Source organism: Apteryx rowi, unplaced genomic scaffold, assembly GCF_003343035.1.
Source record: "Apteryx rowi isolate R43461 unplaced genomic scaffold, aptRow1 scaffold_118, whole genome shotgun sequence".
Lineage (NCBI taxonomy): Eukaryota > Metazoa > Chordata > Aves > Apterygiformes > Apterygidae > Apteryx > Apteryx rowi.
The window spans coordinates 2182917-2202474 of NW_020447397.1; the positions used below are offsets into that span (position 1 = coordinate 2182917).

General features: G+C 36.3%; 1 protein-coding gene across 1 annotated transcript in view; it reads right to left on the reverse strand.

Moving 5' to 3' along the window:
• Positions 1–264: 264 nt before the first annotated feature.
• The window catches only part of LOC112974688 (nesprin-1-like), a 41842-nt gene continuing 22548 nt past the window's right edge, over positions 265–19558 (reverse strand). The window contains exons 16-29 of the mRNA XM_026083937.1: positions 17255–17482; positions 16596–16694; positions 14593–14780; positions 14357–14480; positions 13217–13383; positions 11336–11489; positions 10420–11048; positions 9552–9731; positions 8454–8604; positions 6460–6618; positions 5464–5646; positions 3508–3609; positions 1513–1716; positions 265–498 (exon numbers count right to left, since the gene is read on the reverse strand). Of these exons, the coding sequence (XP_025939722.1) occupies positions 265–498; positions 1513–1716; positions 3508–3609; positions 5464–5646; positions 6460–6618; positions 8454–8604; positions 9552–9731; positions 10420–11048; positions 11336–11489; positions 13217–13383; positions 14357–14480; positions 14593–14780; positions 16596–16694; positions 17255–17482 (2802 nt within the window). The remainder of the gene's footprint in view (positions 499–1512; positions 1717–3507; positions 3610–5463; positions 5647–6459; positions 6619–8453; positions 8605–9551; positions 9732–10419; positions 11049–11335; positions 11490–13216; positions 13384–14356; positions 14481–14592; positions 14781–16595; positions 16695–17254; positions 17483–19558) is intronic.

Consider the following 19558-nt stretch of genomic DNA (forward strand, 5'->3'; position numbering starts at 1 on the left):
AGGGGAAATCTATGAGAATGTGAGGCAGCAACAGAGGAATTGAAGAAAGGCAGAACTGAGCTTGCTTTCATGAGTGTTAAATGTTTAAAGATGAATTTTGTTTTTGCAAGACACATTGTTTTGCAGCAGATATGAAATGAACACTTGGCAATAGGACCTTTTGAAATGCAAATACAAAAATAAAGTTGTAACTACAAGTGACATCACTGGAAACACTGGCAGGCTGTTCTTTGGCAGAATGATTCATGGCTGTGGGCTAACGGCTCATATTAACAAGCCTGAAGACTCACTGAGGAAGTGTTTTTCCAGGGACTCCTGCATGCTGGCCTGTGTCCTGGAACAGAGCTGATTCACAGCTTCATACTTCTTTATTAATGAAGTGACAGTGCCACCAAGAGTCTCCAGCTCCACAGAGTGGTACTTGCGACACAGGCTGTTGAGGTTCTCCCGGGTCGAGTCAATGCTGCTCTGCTGAAGCTGAAGGTCTCTCTGCATCTCCTGAGAATGAAGTTACAACACCAATACTACCTTTCTAAAGAAACAGGAGAACCATCTCTTTTCCTCAAGCATTCCTGCTCCTCCCACATGCTCTTTCCTCCTCTGGTCTATTGCAAGCCCTAGACAGAGTCAAGGAAAGAGGTACTGGATCGTGTTTCCTGAATTTTCCAAATGAGATGGATCCGTGAAACTAAAGAGTCAGACCAGAAATATGAAATATGATATTTTTTCATGCTTTTGTACTCTATTTTAAAAATAACAATTTTCAAGACATAATGAAAAGCCTTACTTATTTTCAGCAAAGTCTGAAAGGACGCATGAGATGCACTATGCCACTGGTGTTTGTTGGAACATTTGTTTGTTGGAATGAAAGGGAGCTTTTGTCTGTCTAGAAAAGAACATTTATCCCCAAATTAAGTTTGAATTGGCTGGTATATCAGCATTAACATGTTGTTCATGATAAAAAAATTTCCACGTGGCTTGTCATATTAAGATGTGCATAACTGTATGCAATCAAGAGAGCACTAAGATGGAGACAAAAGAAATACGAGGACTGATGAGAACTTCTGAGGTAGAAGCTCGTGTTAAACTGAGTTCAGCCCAGAGTCTTTACTTTCATGAGTTATAAATTCACAAAAATTGCAAGGGGTGGATGGACATGTAAGCAGGCTGGAATAATAACTGAAGAGTTCAATGTAATGAAATTGGTTCTTGTCACAATAAAGACTGTATTATTCATTAAAATTTTCTAAAAGGTGTGTAATTCAGTATGAAGTTGATAGAAATTTTGGTCACTGGAAGAACTTCTTTAAGAATATGATTGTATTGTTTGCTAGTATTCTAGCAGCTAGACAGTATATATTTTCTCCTCATTTTCTCATAGCTATATTTTTTCTCATCAAATGAAAATTAACATGAAATATAATACCTGATTGTTGTTATACCTGATTAGTAAAAACTCTGATAAAAAACAGAGATCACTACATAATAAACAGTAAATTCATCAGCACTGACCTTCACTTTATTTAGAGCTTCAGGGTTCAGGTTAGGTGCACAGCTTAACAATGTCTCTTCCACTGTTGTCAGCCAGTCTGTCATCTGATTGATAAGCTTCTGTAACTGCATCTTCTGAGTACTGAAATCTTTTAGTGTCTCTTCTGCCATCTCTAACATTTCTTTGGCATGGTCCAACTTTTGCCTCAAATCTGATTCTATGAACTAAAAGCAAAATGTAATTTATTAAACTGTTAAAATGAAACATTTCTCATGGTAACAAGAGAACTGAAAGCTTATGGAAAAAATGGAAGGCAGGAAAGTGATACACAATTATCATTTTGCTCTCTTTACATCCATAACTATAAATACTTACATGAATAAAAATTGGCAGCCATTCAGGATCAAATCTTATCTCTACAGAAACCCAAAGAAGGGATACTAACTTCCAAAAAGCCAGATTGCAAACTGATGTGTTATTATCGACCTCTGAGAAATAAAGAGCTGATCTCTTTCTTTTACAACATGCCCCATATATATAATACGACCTAAATACAACTAACTCTATAAAAAGAAAGATCAATTGGTAAGACTTAAGAGTGTTAAGGCTTAAAGAATTTGCATGTAAGGCTGATTAAAATTGAAGACACCACAAAAAATACTAGAATATTGTCCCTTAATCTGTTTAAACACAGCAATATGTGTAATTATAATAGATGTTCACTGTGTATATTTTACTCATGAAAAGCAGATCAAATCACTCATAATACGATAATATCTATAAATGAGCAATTGCTAAGACTGCTATTAAGGAATTCATCCCCTTTTATGATTTTAGGATGTGACCTGATGATACTGTAATTTACTTAAATGTATTCAGCATTTGAATGTGCTCAAGTAACTTGAAGATTTATGTTTTATTTGGGAGTTTTGTTCTTAAAGTTACATTTTACATTTATATATCAACTACAGTTATTTTATTGTAAGTATGATGTAATTTTTTTGTATTTATCACATTCAGTAGCTGGAAATGGGCGTGTGTTGGTTAATAGTTATATACTGCAAATAGTATATTCTGAGTTTTGTTCTATAAGTGGATGGATATCAAATTTATGATAAAATATATGAGTAAACCTGAAGTTTCTGAACCTCTCATGTAAAGGAAACAACTTAGGGAGAATATAGGCATTTGTACATCTTTTTACTATAGATTTCTCGGGTCTTACTTTGTGATATCATCTCCTAAAATATCTGAATTGCTAATTTAGGCTTATGTTTGTGGTCATGGCATAATCTGGAAAAGGCTTGAGTGTTAGATTAAGTTCAGCTAAAATCTGATGAATGTTTTTAAAGAAATATCTATCAAGATACTTCCCTGCTCGTGGAAATCCCACAAGTCAGCTTTTAAAACTTCTGACATATTGAAATTTGATAATCTCACATAATCATTTTCCATTTGAAATCAAATGTCCAAAAAATCATATTTTCATGTGCCCTATTTTCATATGCTCACGTGCCCTAAAACTTAAAAAAGAAGGATCTAGCCAGTCATAAAAGTTTGACAGCTCAAAGTTCCTGTTTTATTCCTAGTAACAGTTGGTTCAGGGCACTAATTCCAATCTACTAAAGAATACTTCTATTCCACATCCATTCCACTACCTGCTAACATTATAAACCTTTCAAAGAGGTAAACTCTGTATGTACCCACATATGATAGGGCTTAATGCTGTGCAATGTTGAGAATACCTGAATCATACCTGATCAGCTACCTAGTAAACTATTTACAGTATTTAGACTTAATAAAAAAAACTTCTACAACTCTAATCTCCAATTATAACATCCTTATTTAGAAAAAGCAACAGTGACTAAAGAAATACGATTAAACAATAACCATGATACATAATAGTGCCATATACATCATCTTGAAAGATAAAAGCAGTAGAGGAGAGAGGAAGTGCAGGAGTTTCTTCTTAGTCATTTGAACACAGACCGTGATAAACAAAGTCTTTAGTTTACCTGAAGATCTGCAGGAGGCTCTTGACTGTGGGTCAGTTCTTTGAGATCTGAAATTTTAGATCTAAGCTGCTCCAACTTCAGTTCCTTGTCCTTGACTTCAGACTGTAAAACAAATGTGGTCAAAATTTCATACCAAACAACAAAAAGGCTTTAGAGCTTCAGATGGATGCTCCATCAAGTGGAAAAAAGAAAGAAAACTTAAACAAAGTTTAGCAATTAAAAGTAAACACAGTTGTTTTATTAGTTTTCTTCTCTAAAATCTCCCACCTCCTTTTCTTTAGTAGATTGAGTTCAGAGATTTTTTTCCCCTCCGTTAAAACAACCACACACATTTTAGCATTTAAAATGCTCTAACAGCTTTAGTTTCTTCAAAGTGGTTGAATAAAAATAAGAATGTCACTGCTTTTTGCCTGGAAAAATCTACTGCTGTTGTTAGGTTCCACTTGATGGAATGCAGAGTATAATACATGTGCTGTCTGGTTTTTATTACAGGGAAGTGAGCTCTTGGAAAAAATTAGACAGAACTAAATTTTATGCTCAAAAGAGAATTAAAATATAAATGTTGCCATGCACTGATGCATCAGGACCTTGCATTTATTCTGGATATATAGATCTAAGTTATAAAGAAATATTTTATTTACTAAAGAAATAATAGGAACATGAAAGAGAAAATCATAATTTGTATATTGTAATTTTGAAGTATTAGACAAATAATTGGTGTGAGTGTCTATCCTATTACCCAGACTTTCTTTTCTAGGAAATTCAAGCAGATCACTGATTAAAATATTGGACCAAAGATTTAAGGATAAAATTACCGCATTTAACTTCTACCCTGCCATGGTAGAAGTTCAGGTTCAGAAGCATCCTCAGGGGTCATTTTGCACTAAAGGGATATAACATGGGCTGACATCGGAGAGAAAGGAACAACTGCTGTGGCCCATATAAAAGGTACTGAATATTCTTTTCCATGCTCATCTATTTCTGATCGCTGAAATGGCAGGACCCTTGTGCCAGTATACAGGCTTTCCTCTTGCCTTTGTAAAAAGAAAAGTATGATGGACTATGCATTCTGCGACTGCAAACATATGCACAGTCCTCGTGCCCTCTGCTGTTCTGGCCCTCCTCTGAATCAGGCACACCTGTGGTTCAGGCACCAGCTGGTCTTACTCCAGATCAGTTTTAATATTGATTAATTTAGGTGGTCTCACTGCTCTAGTAAACAGAAAGATATTAAATATAGTTTTATCCTCAGCAAAAAACTGCTTTAGCACCATTTCATATTTCATTGTATTGCTTGTATATGTTCACTATGCATCTTCTTAAGGGTATTATTTATTTCAAATTAAGTCGAGTAGGAGTCATTCTATGGTTGATCTGCTGCACATTTTAAGCCAATGGCAGCGGAATGCTTTCTGAGCACTGGCTATATTTCTAAAATAATTTAACACTATCCAGAGAGGAAAGATATCACGTTAGTGAAACTGTTATAACCCAACATTGAAATCTGCCCTTCAGTCCACTATGCCTTTTTTATTGTACTGTCTGAAGGATCCAACTTCTAAGACAAGATTTTTAAAAACTACTCATTTTTTGCTTAATCCCAGCTGAAGTTGTCAAAAATTACCATCAATTTCTTTTGGAACTGGGTTTGGTCCAATGCTATGCTTTTTGAAAATTTTGTTCTTATAAGACCACATTGTCATGTATTGCCAGAGCCAAAATAATTACGGGGCTTAGATTTAGTAAGAGGAATATCCTTCTTGCTTCTGTCAGAAGAAGCCAGCTTCAAAAAAAGTCTGGAGTTCTGTCAGCTAGCCCACTGGGTTAGTGATATCGTTGACTGAGCAGAAGACATAGTGATCTACAGCAGCACAGCCTTATATATGTGGCTGTTACCAGTTGAGAATTTGGCCCAGAACATATTGACATTTTGGTCACTGATTAACAGGTAAGCACCTGGAACTCTTTCAGGATGACCTCCATTCTCTGACTATTACTCAAGTTGCTGATGCCTTCATTCAGTTGAGAAATGCATTTATTACACCATCCATCCATTTCATCTCCGATTTTCAGTATGTCGTCCCACAGAGACACACTTACACTCAACCGATCTATGTTGTCTTCAATCCTTTCTGACACCTTTTAAAAATGGAGAGCGTGTCAATACCATCCAGAAATTACATTCAGATTTCTTTATTTTGAGCTTAATTGTAAGACAGAATTAGAAATTCTAGCATTAGAAATAATTAGTGAACCTAGGCAAAATAATTCTCCTCTTAGAAGTATATCTAAGTTCAAAGCAGTAAGATATAATAATTTCAACTTAGTTTCCTATATCATAAAAATAACAAAAACCATATGTGACAGTTTCTAAAAATCTATATATTTTTGCCTGGGAAAGAGGTTTATATTCAGATAAACTTTATTTTTAAAAGCAGTTACTTTTGTCTTTATTAAGTAATATAAGAATTTGCTAATAAAGCTGTATAGATATGAAAACGTAAAATATTAGTTTTTGTATCATGTTTCTCTGCTATAATACTCTTTCTCAACATATTCACATCTTATTAATATCTTTTAAATTTTCCATCTTTTTAACTTAATGCAATCTACTGCCTAATTTATTCAGTCCAATTTACTTTATTGAAATAATACTGATGCACAGTAGGTGAGAACCCAACCCAAATTTATATTCAGAAGTGGGCACTGAGCTAATTTATACTAGTTATATTCATACATTGTTTGTTGTAAGACATCTTTATAAATCTAGCAAATGAATGTCATGACTTTGTGCATACAATATATGCCAAATCCCTATGAATATCCTTCCGAGATATATTTCAAAGTAAACTTTACTAAACAAATGCACTTCAAAATCCTAAGAAAATACTAATACAGCAACGTTTGTCCTTCTTAAAAACTGTATTCAGTGTATAAACATCACATTCTTACATCAAGCCATTTGTCCACTGTACAGTTCATATCTGTCTTCACCACAGTGGGGTCGCAGTTACGAACTCTTTTCAATTCCGCTAACAAATGTTTTCCTTTATTGGTGAAAGTATCCAGGTCTTTTTGTTTATCACTCAGATCATTCTTGGCAGCTTCATGCTGTGAACATAAATATTTCCTTGTTTAATGAAGCCTTGAAGAAAGAAAGAAAGAAAGAAAGAAAGAAAGAAAGAAAGAAAGAAAGAAAGATCCAGTTCTCCAGCCACCCATCTCTAGCCCTGGGGTATATGAAATGCATTTGATAAGTCTCAGTCAGCATGCCATCCAACATTTAACTTTGTCACAAAACACAGAGTAATGGGGGTGGTTTTCTCATGAGTGTAGCAAAAAATTAAGAATTTCTCATAGTTAAAGCACACAAGTAGGAATAATAAATTCTAGATTTTTACCACTTGGTAACAAGCTATCTATGGGACTTTAGGCAAATAATTTTAAATTTTTTTATTCTTCAGATACCCTATCTCCAAAATTGAATAATAACAACATATCACTAACTAATTACTATCTAAAATCAGTTCTTGCATTACAGCAAGGTAAGCAGAGGGTGTTGCTAGCAAAATTTAGAATTGTAAAACTTGTCATCACTGGATACCCTGGAAGACAAAAGTACAAATGTGTTCATAAAGTAATTAGACAAAATCATGGAAAGTAATTCCCCGAGAGCTACTAAATTTGCAATTGCAGGCTAAGGGAAGTCTTTAAAGAACTGATTGCTGGAAGATGAGACAATATACTGAGGAAGGACCACAATAAACATCTCATACTTTTTCCCTTAGCAAGTCCTACAGATCAGCATTAGAGAGAAGCTGCTAGTCCGGATCCAGTATGGCCGTTCTTATGTTATTATGGTACACTGTCAGGAATTGGGCAAAATATTTGTTGTGCTTCAGCTCCTTCAGGTCCAGCTATAACCATTGTCGTGGTAACAGAGCATTTTGCCACAAGCCAAGGCTCACATTAAAGAAATAAATCATATGGAAGTTATACACACTTCTTTATAACACTGACATTGCAACTCTGTGGGCTAAAATTAATCTATGCTCTGTTCCCCTCTTAACTTGATGAATACTTGGCATATAGTTCTAGTTAAAATGTCTATTAAAAAGAACCTAAAAATATGCATAGTTTGGAATGATGGTTATACAGTTCTGACTGCTGAATTTTTAATGACTCAATAGGCTTCCAAATGAAATTATCCTCCAAATGAATGGAAAGAATTTAACTCTGAACTTCTTTTTTAGGCTGATGCTTTAAGAATAACTTGGGCTAATACAATTTGGAATGTTAAAAATATAATTCAGTGAAATGAATGGAATATAGAGACCCAACTTCCTTATCTCTTCTCAATGGCCAGTATCAACATGGCATCCCTTTGAACAAAGTAGTCTTAGGGAAAGAGACGGACATAAATGAGTGGCAAACTTCAGAAAAGGAGCCAGATTTGTGTTTGAGGAGATAGCAATGCTTTTTTTGCTGTGACAGAGAATAATATTCCAGTGTCAGCTTTTTCTGTCATTGGCTTTTATCCATTCAAAAAATTATCCAATATGGAAAACATTGAAGTATGTTGACTGGAAATATCTTCTCCTGCTGTGATGGGAACATATTTTTCATGTATTTTATATAAAAAACAGATTTCCATATATCATAGCTTTCCATATAAATTAACATTTTACATTTTTAGGTGTTAAAATGTACTTTAAAATAGCAGCAATCAAATACATATTAATGGATCTCACCAAAAGTGCAGAAAAGACTGTATTCTTTCCTCTTTATCAGAATCAGTAGGATTTAAATTCTGAGTGTCAATTTGACAAGATTTGACAGTAACTTCAAGGAACTTTAAACATAGCTCAAAGGTCACTTTTCAAACAGAAAAGTTCACTGAAGTCAAAGACCAGTTAAACCGCTCAAATGAAAATATTTATAATTACCTTTGATAAAGTTCGCCTGACATCTTCATGATCCTTCCAAATGGATTTGATCACAGAAGCACTGTCAGCACTGTCTATGACTTTTGTTACCATCGACTTCAAACTCTGATATTCCTTCATCAGATCGATAAGAACACAGCACTGGTCCTTTCTGAAATGGGAAAAGGCTGTGTCAGACAGCACCGCTCATTGTATTGTTGCTGAAGCAAGAGAATGTGACATAGCAATTCATCATGGGGGTGCCAGTAGGAATCAGGATGGAGTATGTTTTGGCCAGCCAAGGAAATATTATTTTGAGTTTTTACAAATCACTTGGGTTCCACACATCACACAACTTATTGACAAAAATATATGAATCCCCCATCTCATATAGCAAATCCTGAACAAAGTGACTTGAACAAAAGAAACACTGGAGCTTGAATGCAACCTTTTCACTTCCTGAGTTTAGCGTCTTACTGACTGGAAACCACAGTGTAATGATTTTGGCTTTTGCAGCTCATTTATTTAACCTGTTTCTTTAACACAGAGAATTAGGAACTTTTTTGGATAAAAAGGACCAGAAGTAAAGACTAAAGCAATGCAAGATAAGTCTGACTATTTCATCTTCCAATTATCAGACATATGTTTTGGGGTTTAAAACCTTATATTTAATTCATCTATCATTCTAGTGAAAACAGAATAACCTGCTGCCAGAAACAGGCCTATTTTTTTCTTCTTCTTCTTCTTTACAAAAGCCTATGTCTGTTCAGGCAATGGACAGAAGAAAAAAACACATTAGATCCATTCTTGGTCTTTCTGCTGGAGAGAGAGAGCAAAGAGCTAATACTCTAGGTATGTTTAGTTGAAGAACAGTGTTTGTCAACAAAAGGAACTAGGGGAACATGGCATTGCTAAGAGAGAGAGGCAATCACTTTAGAGCCTAGCTCTTTTGCAAATGCTCCAAAGAGCTCTCAAAAATAATCAGGTGCAGGAAGGTCTGCAAGTATGGGAAAGAGAAAACATTTTAAAATAAATGATTAAATAATCAAATAACAAGGTCTCTTTCCCTCACTAAAAGAAGGACACTCTCCTCTCATTTAAAAACTAAGATCTACTTACTTTTCATGTATAGCTTTCCTGGTATCCTCCCACAGAGATTCTAAGCAATTTATCTCTTTGTCAATCTCAGGAGAAAGTGTTACATCTTTTTGAGCTATTTGTTTTGCTTTATCCATGAGCCACTGGAGTTCATGCTGGTGAGAATTCAATTCCTCATCTAACTGGTTAAAGATCCTTAATCTGCAAGTTAAAATGCAGGTTACAGATTTACATAGCTTCACTTTTATGAAAGAGAGAAAAGGGGTATGTAAGAAAGAAGGAGTTACTCAGAGAGTCACTGGGTATAAAGTTCCTTTTTTTCTAATATTTCATAGAATACCTTTTGAAAACAAAGTGTTACCTGGATACAGCTACAACTAGCCTCAGAACGTGATTTCTTCTGATACATATACAACCATACAATTATATAGATTATATACATATACCTTCATCTGACACAGTGACTTGGAAACACACTCAAATACTTAGTTTAATATTTCATTATAGTGTGTGTTTTCAACTCCTCCTAGCACATGTACAATCTTCAGTTCCGTAAGAGTAGACACAGCTGTGTTGTATGGGATTGCTAATAACTGTTTGGAGCTTGGATTCATCAGAACAAAACAATTTCCAGTGACGAAGTTTTCAGTATCTGTTCTTTCAGCATAAAAAATTTAAGGGATAGGCTAAGTGTTCTGCTCATATTCTTCCTCCATCCAGACAGCTCACTTAGTAAATATTATTAAATAGGCCTAAGGACTCATGTGCCTTGCAAAATGTCAATAAATAAGGCGCTCAGGAATGAATCTTACACATGTCTCCAACTCATCAAAAAGTCTATGGAATGCAAGCAAATGAAGAAGTGCCAATCTCAAACATTAGTTTTTACCTTTGCTGGAGGGCTTGCAACGTTGCCTCCTTCAGACCTTCCTTGTCAGCCCTTTCCTCAGTATCTTCAATACTCTTCAGTAGCTGTTCCTTACGTTCCACAAAAGATTTCCTCAAGGCTCCAAGAGCTTCTGCCTCACTCTGCTTGGTTCCCAGCAGGTTTTGAACTGCCTCCAGTTCCAAGCACAGATTATTAATCACAGCCCTACAGGAGGTCCTCTGCTCAGAAACGCCATGTTTTAGATGATACTGGGCCTTAGTAAGGGAACCATCCAAACTGATGGCAACAGACTCCAGTTTGTTAAGATCTTGAATAACATCATGCAGTTGCTTCTCCAGTAATTCAGATTTAGCTTTATCTATATTTCCTGTTTTCTCCACTGTCTGCCTTAGCTGGTGGAGCACACCTGATGTAGCACTGTGGAGCTCCAGGAATACCCATAGCTGTTCCAGAGCCTCTTGTCTCTGGCTAGTTATTTGACTTGCCTCCTGGAAGATCTGAAAGCAATCTTCAGTCTTTCCCTGCAATGTCTGGTGGTCATCTGGACAGCTGAAAGAACATAGTTTTTCTACATGTTCCTTCAGACTTTGCAGCTGCTGCTTTTTACTTTCAACTTCCTTTAAGTGGTCCTGTGGGAAAGAAAGAAAATAGGAGGGGTGCATTTTTTTTTTCCAGTCAAAAGTTCAGAGAACATTTTAGTACTAAATTTACCAGTGCAGCAAGTACTGCTAAGGGGGTTCTAATAAAAACAGTTCAGCATTACAATTTGCTTCAGTCCAGTCCAATAACAGAACTGTGTATGTGGTTACAGCAGAGTATCATTTTTCAAACACAAGTCATACTAGTTTTAGATGAATTTTTAGCTGAATGCACTGTACAATCTTTCTGTCTTAAATATTTATGTTCAAAAGTTTACCTTATTGTGAGATACAGCTAGTTGTCGATCGGCTGTGTTTATTTCCGAAGTGGCCTGTAGTTCAGCAAGGAACTGCTTAATCCAGTCTGAAAAACTGAGCAGTAGCTCATCAAACTGCCCATGTTCAGCAACAAGAGATTGAAGGAAACTGATCCTACAGGACGTTAGATATAAACATGAAAGCACTTGATGCAAATTAATCACTTCCCAGAATCAAACCCACAGTTCACTAGAGAGCACTAAAATCAATGCCAGGTGGCAGGAAAGAAGGAAAGAGAAAACTAAAATGTCAATTTATTTTTTGGATGTGATGATTGCCATGTTGATTTCTACTCTGAGGAATAACATAACACTGCTTGAAAGTAACAGTTTGACTCTTTTCTGTTTCTACCATTTTATTTGTATCAAATAATAGAAGTACCCCAACCCATCAAAGTACATTCCTCAATTTTCCTTTGTAGGGTAGTATCAGTAAAGATAATGATAGAAATTAAACTTCAATTTTCAGACATAGTAATTCTGTTTACAATATCTACAACACTGCATTTAAGGCAAGGGTCTCATGAATGCAGATGGGGGTTGAGTAGCTGAATGTTCAATGTCCCCTGAAGTAAGCGAGGGTTAAGTGTTGAGCTGTACTGTGTTCAAAGTAACACAGCCTGGGAATGTATTCAGAGGAGTACTCAGCACTAGCAGAACTGAGCTTTTAAACGTTGACCTTAGAAAGGTGACCTGTTGCAAGATTTCCCTTATGGAATTCTCTACATAACTGTCAGGATGAAATTCTATGTAGAAGATTATTATATTGTAAAACAATTGTATTTATAAAACACCTATGTCATGGACATGTCATGGACATGTCATGGACATGTCATATTATTTCAGGTACCTTACAAATAGTAAAATATATATGTTCATCACCAAAGAGACTGAAATCTAAATCCATGATAATATACAGTTTCAAAAAAAGAGGCGCTATCACTGATCCTAAGATGAGGCAGCAGCCAAACAGCTATGTATTTATAGTTGTTATGGCAAATGAAAGCTTCAAATTGGTTTAAAAGGACAATAGTGGGGCTTTGCACAAGGTAAACCATATAACTGAAGAAATGAAGAGCAGATATTACAGACTTTGGAAGTAATATCAAAATACCAAAAAATTTGAAAGTCATTTACAATCAATTTGAAATGAAAAAAAAGTTGATCAAAACAGTACTTGCTTGACAAGTTTGTTTGTTGGGTTTTTATGACAGGGTTGCAAACTCATTGGTTCGCTTTACTACAAGCACAGCAGATGAAAGGAACTGGGTGAACAGAATTCTTCTCTTAGAAGGCAGTTTCCACTCATTGCATTTCTGTAAGGTAACGTTAACATTGCTATCTCATGCTCTGTCCTATGCATCAGGAATTCCCATCTTTAAAAGGATCTCAAAAGAGGTTGTTTACAAAACCAGATGCTGAGGACCCCAAATCCAGAGATGTATAAAACTCATGAGATTCCTGACATTACACTGCAGATTGGTGCAATGTTTAGCTGAACGCTACTTGATTCCAGTAACCTCCTGCTCACTGTTTCTGATCTTCCATCCTCATGGATTTTTCAGTAGCTAGGGTACAGATGGCTGTCTTATCAGACATTCAAACCATGCAACCCCAGAAAATGGATACATCAATTTATTTGGAAAAATGTAACTGGGGAAGCACAATCATCTCCACTGTTGCCATTTCCTGTTCTTCATCCTTGCAACAGAAGTTTTCTATCCTTAAATCTTTTTTTTCCAAATGGTCATACTTAAAAATCTAAATTTCAGGATTGAAATTCCTCACCTGAATACTGGTTACTATCATTAAACACATTAAAAAACATTCTGAAGCACAAACCTTTTATCAACAGTTTGTGGTAAAGCTTTCCACCTCTCATCCAGCTCTTCAAATTTTTCTTTAATCGCTTTTACACGCTGGTTGGAGGCTGTTGGAAACAGTGACTCATTTAATTGTAATAGGTTTGCATAGATTGAAGCATGGGACTCAATATCAGCTCGCAAATCCTGGGAAAACAGTAGAACATATAGCCTTTAGATTAAAAATTGCATCATGTTATGCCAAATAACAATAATAAAATACATCACTTTGAGACAAGGGAATGAGCACAGTCAAATCCTTAGAGAATACAGGTCTGTCCAGGTCACATGGAGGTCCTCACTATCTCTCAGACAACTAGATCTGCAGCTGTAATTCAGTAAGGATTCATAAAAGATTTTTTTCTGCTCATGACAAAGCACGACCCTTCCACACAGCTCTACTGTTGACAGCGGCTAAAATCAAGACTGTTTTGCATCACATTTTGTTCCACTTTAGCCACTCTCAACAGCATTAGAGTTGTGAGAAAATGTCACAAATTTTGGCCACCCAAAAAACCCCCAAAACAAAAAAAAAATTCTTCTCTTCAATATTATTTCAAAGTGAAATTATGGATTCACTGTCTTCATGAAGGGTTTAAAAGACGATACATTTGGTCTACTGCCTCATATTAATCTGAAAGCAAATGGCAAAAATTCCCCGGGAAGGCATACTTTAGAACAGAAGTTTTGTGTTTAAAAAAGCAATTGGGAAATCAGCATTTTCATTGTAAACATAGAACCCGTGAACATCCTCCTGTCTGATCGACTTTCCTTACACATGGAAAACAGAAAGTAGCATTGTCTGAAAAAAGGCATTTCTCTAGAGGAAAGACCCTCTAGAAAGCAGACCAATGTCCTTCCTTGATAAATAACAGGATATATACAAATATTCCTACTCCTGAAGAGGCATATAATATTTGCAAATAGCACTTTTCGTCTTGTTTTTCCTATCTTTGATAAATAACAACAATAATAGCATAGTATGTCCCTAGGACATACCTGAAGCCTAGAATTAAGCAATTTGTCAGATTGAGCAATTCCCTCTTTTTAAAGGTACAGGGGAAAAAAAAGAAAAAAAAAACAGGAAATGTAGGGAGAGTATCTTTCAGTTCAAACGTACCTGTACTGACTGCAGTTCACCTTCTAGTTTAACTCTGTCAGCAGAAACATACTGCTCTGAAGGTCTGGCTGTAGCTTCACACCCCTCTAACCAGGTCAAGAAGGCAGATAGCTCTTTCTCCTGCCTAACAAAATCACAACATGGAGCATTATCAACTCAGGTTGTGCCCTCCTTCTCACAGACTGACCACAGGAAGGTCTCCATGTCTGTCGTAATGAAGGTGAGGGTTTACTCACTTCTGCCACTGAGCTAGAAGAGTCTCTAATAAGGTCTGTTTCTCTTTAGTATTTTCTAGCACCTTTTCATATTTCTGCTGTAACACTGCCACCTCCTGAGCAGCTTTTTCTTTGTTGGAGACCTTTCGGGCACAGGCTGAGAGAGAGGCCAGAGTGTTGCTCAGTTTTTCCACATTATGACAAAAGTCCTGATGAACACGAAAAAGAGAGAGAAGCCAGATCCATAAATGAGAGCTACAATAATAACAATGGTGGGCAAAACTGTCCTCTTCCACCCAAAGCAACGCTACATCCCCCTGATCATGGAGTCACTGCACAGCACACAGTTCTCTCACATCTGTCCTAGACACACAGGCCTCAAGCTTTCTGATCACCCCTAGCCTGTAGTGGTGACAGACTTCCCTAAGAACAGTGTCAAGGAAAAGCCTGTCGGCAGCGGAAGAGTCAAGTCAAATGGGCATGTGACACCATACGATCATGCAGGACCAAGTGCCAAATTCCCTACCGTTTGTCTAACAGTTTCTCTAATTTATCAGATACACTAGCTACAAAAGCTCATTCCAATATGCGAGGGTAGCCACACCTGCATCCCATGTCCTGACATGGGAAAGATATGGGAACAGTTACAGCAAACTCGTGTCAATATTAGTCAAATATCTTTTGCATGGAAATGGCATCTGATGTGGAATTGACTTGCTGTGTCCCATTTCTAGAAGGCTGGGAAATTTTTTCATGTGGAAATGAATGAAAAATAGTAAAATGAGTTAGAAAAACACAAAATGAAATAAATAGATTTAAGACCAATAAAGTTCCAACTAATCATTTTGCAATAATAACAACAGTAACAGTTTACAGTAATCATGAAATTACAGTAATCATGAAAGCAACACCATACAGTAGGAAATGTGAATTACACAGCAACAAACTACTGATGTTTAAACTAAATAATAAAATATAATTTCATACTAAGACATGAAATCATTATGATCCTCTAGGCATGACAGTATTTAAAAACTCATTATATTAGTAATGTTTAAATACCATAATAATAATGATTACGTCTGCTGTTTGAATAAATTCTTCATAGGCAAAGTCTTCTTTCCTCAGCAAGTATCAAGCTTTTCTGAAGCTGAAGGGTCTTCCTTGCATACGGCCTTTGCAAGTTGCTACCACTAAGTTATATGTATTTTTCTGCAAGAGTATTCCAACTAAAAGTCTGCATAGTATTTTCTTAGAAAGGAAGATAACGTCTATGGTAGAAAGAATACATTGCATACTTGTAGAGAAAGACAAAAATGCTACACTAAATTCCCTCAGATTTGGGCTTTTCTTGTAGTTTGAACAATCAAATCCAATATTTGTTTCCTTTTAAAATGGACTGACCCAAATGTGCAAACACCCACAGTCTTCTGGCATCACAGACAAAAACTGTCTGTTGAAACTCTGTCCAGTCTGCACAGTGTCAAAGAAAGCATATTCCCAAGAAGATACATTTCTTTTTTTAAATCACAGATTTCTCTATACCAAGACCCAAGCTTCATAAAAACCTTCAAGGGGAACACTGTCTAACAAACACATTTCTTATCTTTTATTTCTGATAATGCTTTAGATGCATGAAATTCAAAACAAGAACCTGGAGCTTAATTCATACTTTTACGCTCACCTTTTTCCCACAGTGGGGTGATGGGCCTCTGCCCACATCGGAAGCGGCTGCCTCTTACCCAGCTTGGCTAAACTGAACGTATTTTCCAGTCATCTCCGATGGCTCCGTACAGCTTCTGACAGCCCCGCACTAAGGAGGCCTCAGAGCGCGGCACCGATCACGGGCTGACCTGCTGTGGGCTCCCCCGCAGGCTGCCCACCCCAGCCTGCCCCCCAGGACCAGGCAGCCCCCTGGCCAACAGGATATTCCCGTTTCATATTTCGCATTCCCTTTCCGCACCGCCCCATGCTGCCGGACTCTCGCCCGCCGCAGCGGCAGGGCTCCCCGGCCAGGCTCTCACCATGTAATCCTGAAGCACCCCGTACGTTGCCGCTGATGAGGCGCACGATGTAAGAGGCTCGGCCAGCTTAGCTTCAAACTCAGACACTGCCTGCTGCACCTATGAGGTAAAGGCAAACCAGAGAGTCTAAAAAGAATGGCAAACACACAGACCATGTTTTAAGTGATACTTTATAAGTATTTAGTGCCAAGAGGATTTTAAATCTTAATTTTCTGTAGTGCTGAGTGTCTGCTGAAGTTAAAGGATGCTGACTGCACTCAGCTCCTTTTGACTGGGACGATAATAATATTCAAATTATTCCCTCATAATATACTATATGCACCTAAGAACAATCTGAGATTGAGATTATAGAGTTTTTAACAAGTCTGGATGTGCTTTACCATTGCAACATCCAGGAGAATCACTTAGACTATTCGAGAGACAATATGATTTTTTTGAGTGTCGGTATATTGATGTCTTCCTGAATCTCCCTTTTAAGTCATTCAAAGCACAGATTTACCTATGAATATTTTCAAATTACCCTTTAAAGCCACATATTCTACCCATATAATCTGGTTCACCTTATTAATACGACATTTTATATTCAATTTTGGAAAAAAAAGAAAAGAACAATTCTATACATTGCTGTAAATAATCCATTGAGATTTTGCATTTTCTACCTGCTTGAGACTTTCTTCATATTTCTGCTGTGCTGATGCGTTCCCTGTGATTGTTCCTTCCAGTCTCTGTGCATGATCTTTTAGCTCTTCCCAATACCTTTTGACCTGCATCAGTTTGGCTTTAATGTGTGCATATTCTCCGGAGGTAACAAACTGGGAAAAAGACTGGGCTTCCTCTTCCAGTTTGGGAATTCCATTTATTTTAACATCTATTTCTTTATTAATAACCTAAAATGTAAAGTAATAGTAAATAATGAAGCACAGTATGTTTTTAGTTACCTTTATCTTTATATTTAATAAATAATATTTAACTATCTTTATAACCTTCCATTGCTTATCCGTGCTACTGATTTTTTTCACTAAAAGAGTGAATAAGAGGAGAGTTCCGTGACCATTTAAAATAACTGGTTATAAAAGTCCTGTCTGTAAGCTCCCTTTTTCTTCTTGAAATTAGCACTATAAAAGTTTTGAAAAACAGCCTGCCCTAAAAACACCATCTAAGAAAATGAGTTAGAAGAGGCTGAGAAGCACATTTTCATAAGCAGACAAAACAGTGGATATTTTAGCATCTCCTACTTCACAGTAAATTAATGAACAATGCTCTTCAAGTGTTGAAATAAATATAATTTAATCACCAAGATAAAAAAAAGTAAGCACATAACTCAAAACAATGTTGTTAAGGTACTGGACCATAACACTTGATTATGCGTTTAACAAGTTTTCAAGAGCTTACAAAATAAAATGTCATGAACTGAAAAAACATTAGATGTTATTTTCCATCTCTAAGTTAAAATCCTATGCATCATAAAGTATAAATTAAATTAGATGCTGATGTAGGTGAGTCTGCCCTCAGACAAAGGATTAAATAAAGAACGACATTAGAGCATAAAGAGGAATTCACCATGAAACAGTACTGATAATGGTCTATGGCACTTTTCAGATGTCTTCTACATTAATAAGTAAATGCGTAAAGACAAACTATCACTGGGTTTAGATTTCACCAACTGCACAACAGCAGCTCTCTCCTATTTATCTATGCTTGCTTTTATTGCAAATTAGAGGCAAACCTGAAAGCTACACGCAAGACAAATTTATGGCATCTATAACTATTTATTCAGTAAACACCTTGAACTTGGAGATACCCTTTTTCTTCACTAAAGAATTATTTTCATTTCTGCTGATGTAGCATGTCCATGGACCTCTTCTCAAGAGCAGTGAAAAACACTCATTGGAGAGGGAATTGAAAGAGGCAAGAGCTCTTCTCAGAGACGATGATGTTAAGATACATGTGTATACGACATCAACTGAAAACTTTTCTGAAAATGCACTCTCGAGCACATCAAAACTGCTCACCTCCTGTTATAATTGTGATAAAAATACAACAGTATCTTACTTGCCATTACATAGCTCAGAAGTGGTTTACTGCAACATTGAGAGTCTAAAATTAGAGTGGCAGTACAAAAAAAATGTACTGCTATAAGCATTTATAGTTGCTCTTTATGCAATATATTCTGAATTAATTCAGACCATAAAATATCTTTTTTTGCATGAGAATACAGTGCTGAGAAAAAATACTGGATTTGCAGCCCTGAAGCTGAAATTATCTAACAAGGCAGCAGATAGAAATTAGGCAGCACTTGTTTACTCCCACGCTATTCTGTTAAATTCCCCCAGTTACATAAGAGAAGGTGGATAATTGAGGCCTTCAGACTTTTACTGAGGCTGCCACCAGTGGTAACTACTTGTGATAACTGTCATTGTGTCCACCAGGAATTTCTGAAAAATGTGCAGGTGAAATCTTGGCTTTGCTGAAGCCATAGGGGCTTTGCAAACAACATCAACAAAACCAAAATATTACTGCTAGATGTATGATAAGTATGTTCAGTTGACCCTGTTTTTTTTTCATTTGGTCAGCCAAAGATGTTGAACACATCTTTGTCTTCATTTGCCTCATATTGTGGTACCCCTTATTAGCATGGTGTATTTGAAATTATGAATTAAGTATGCTGATTAGCATTATAATGCAAATAAACTCTTTAGGAAATCTACAATAGAATGTAACAAAACCTTCAAAACTAGGCATATAATGATATCACTGAAGGGGACCTTTAGCTATGTCCAGGTATTGGAGGTTAAATGACTTGTTTCACATATCACTGCTCATAAAGACTGTTCGTTCACCTGAGTTACAACTATGTTCCCTAACCTTTGTCTGAAGGATTTTCTCCCCTTTGTTTACTGGGACATTCATAAAAATTACCTGCTGACCATTTTCCTGTCATGACATTTAAACAAAGAATCATG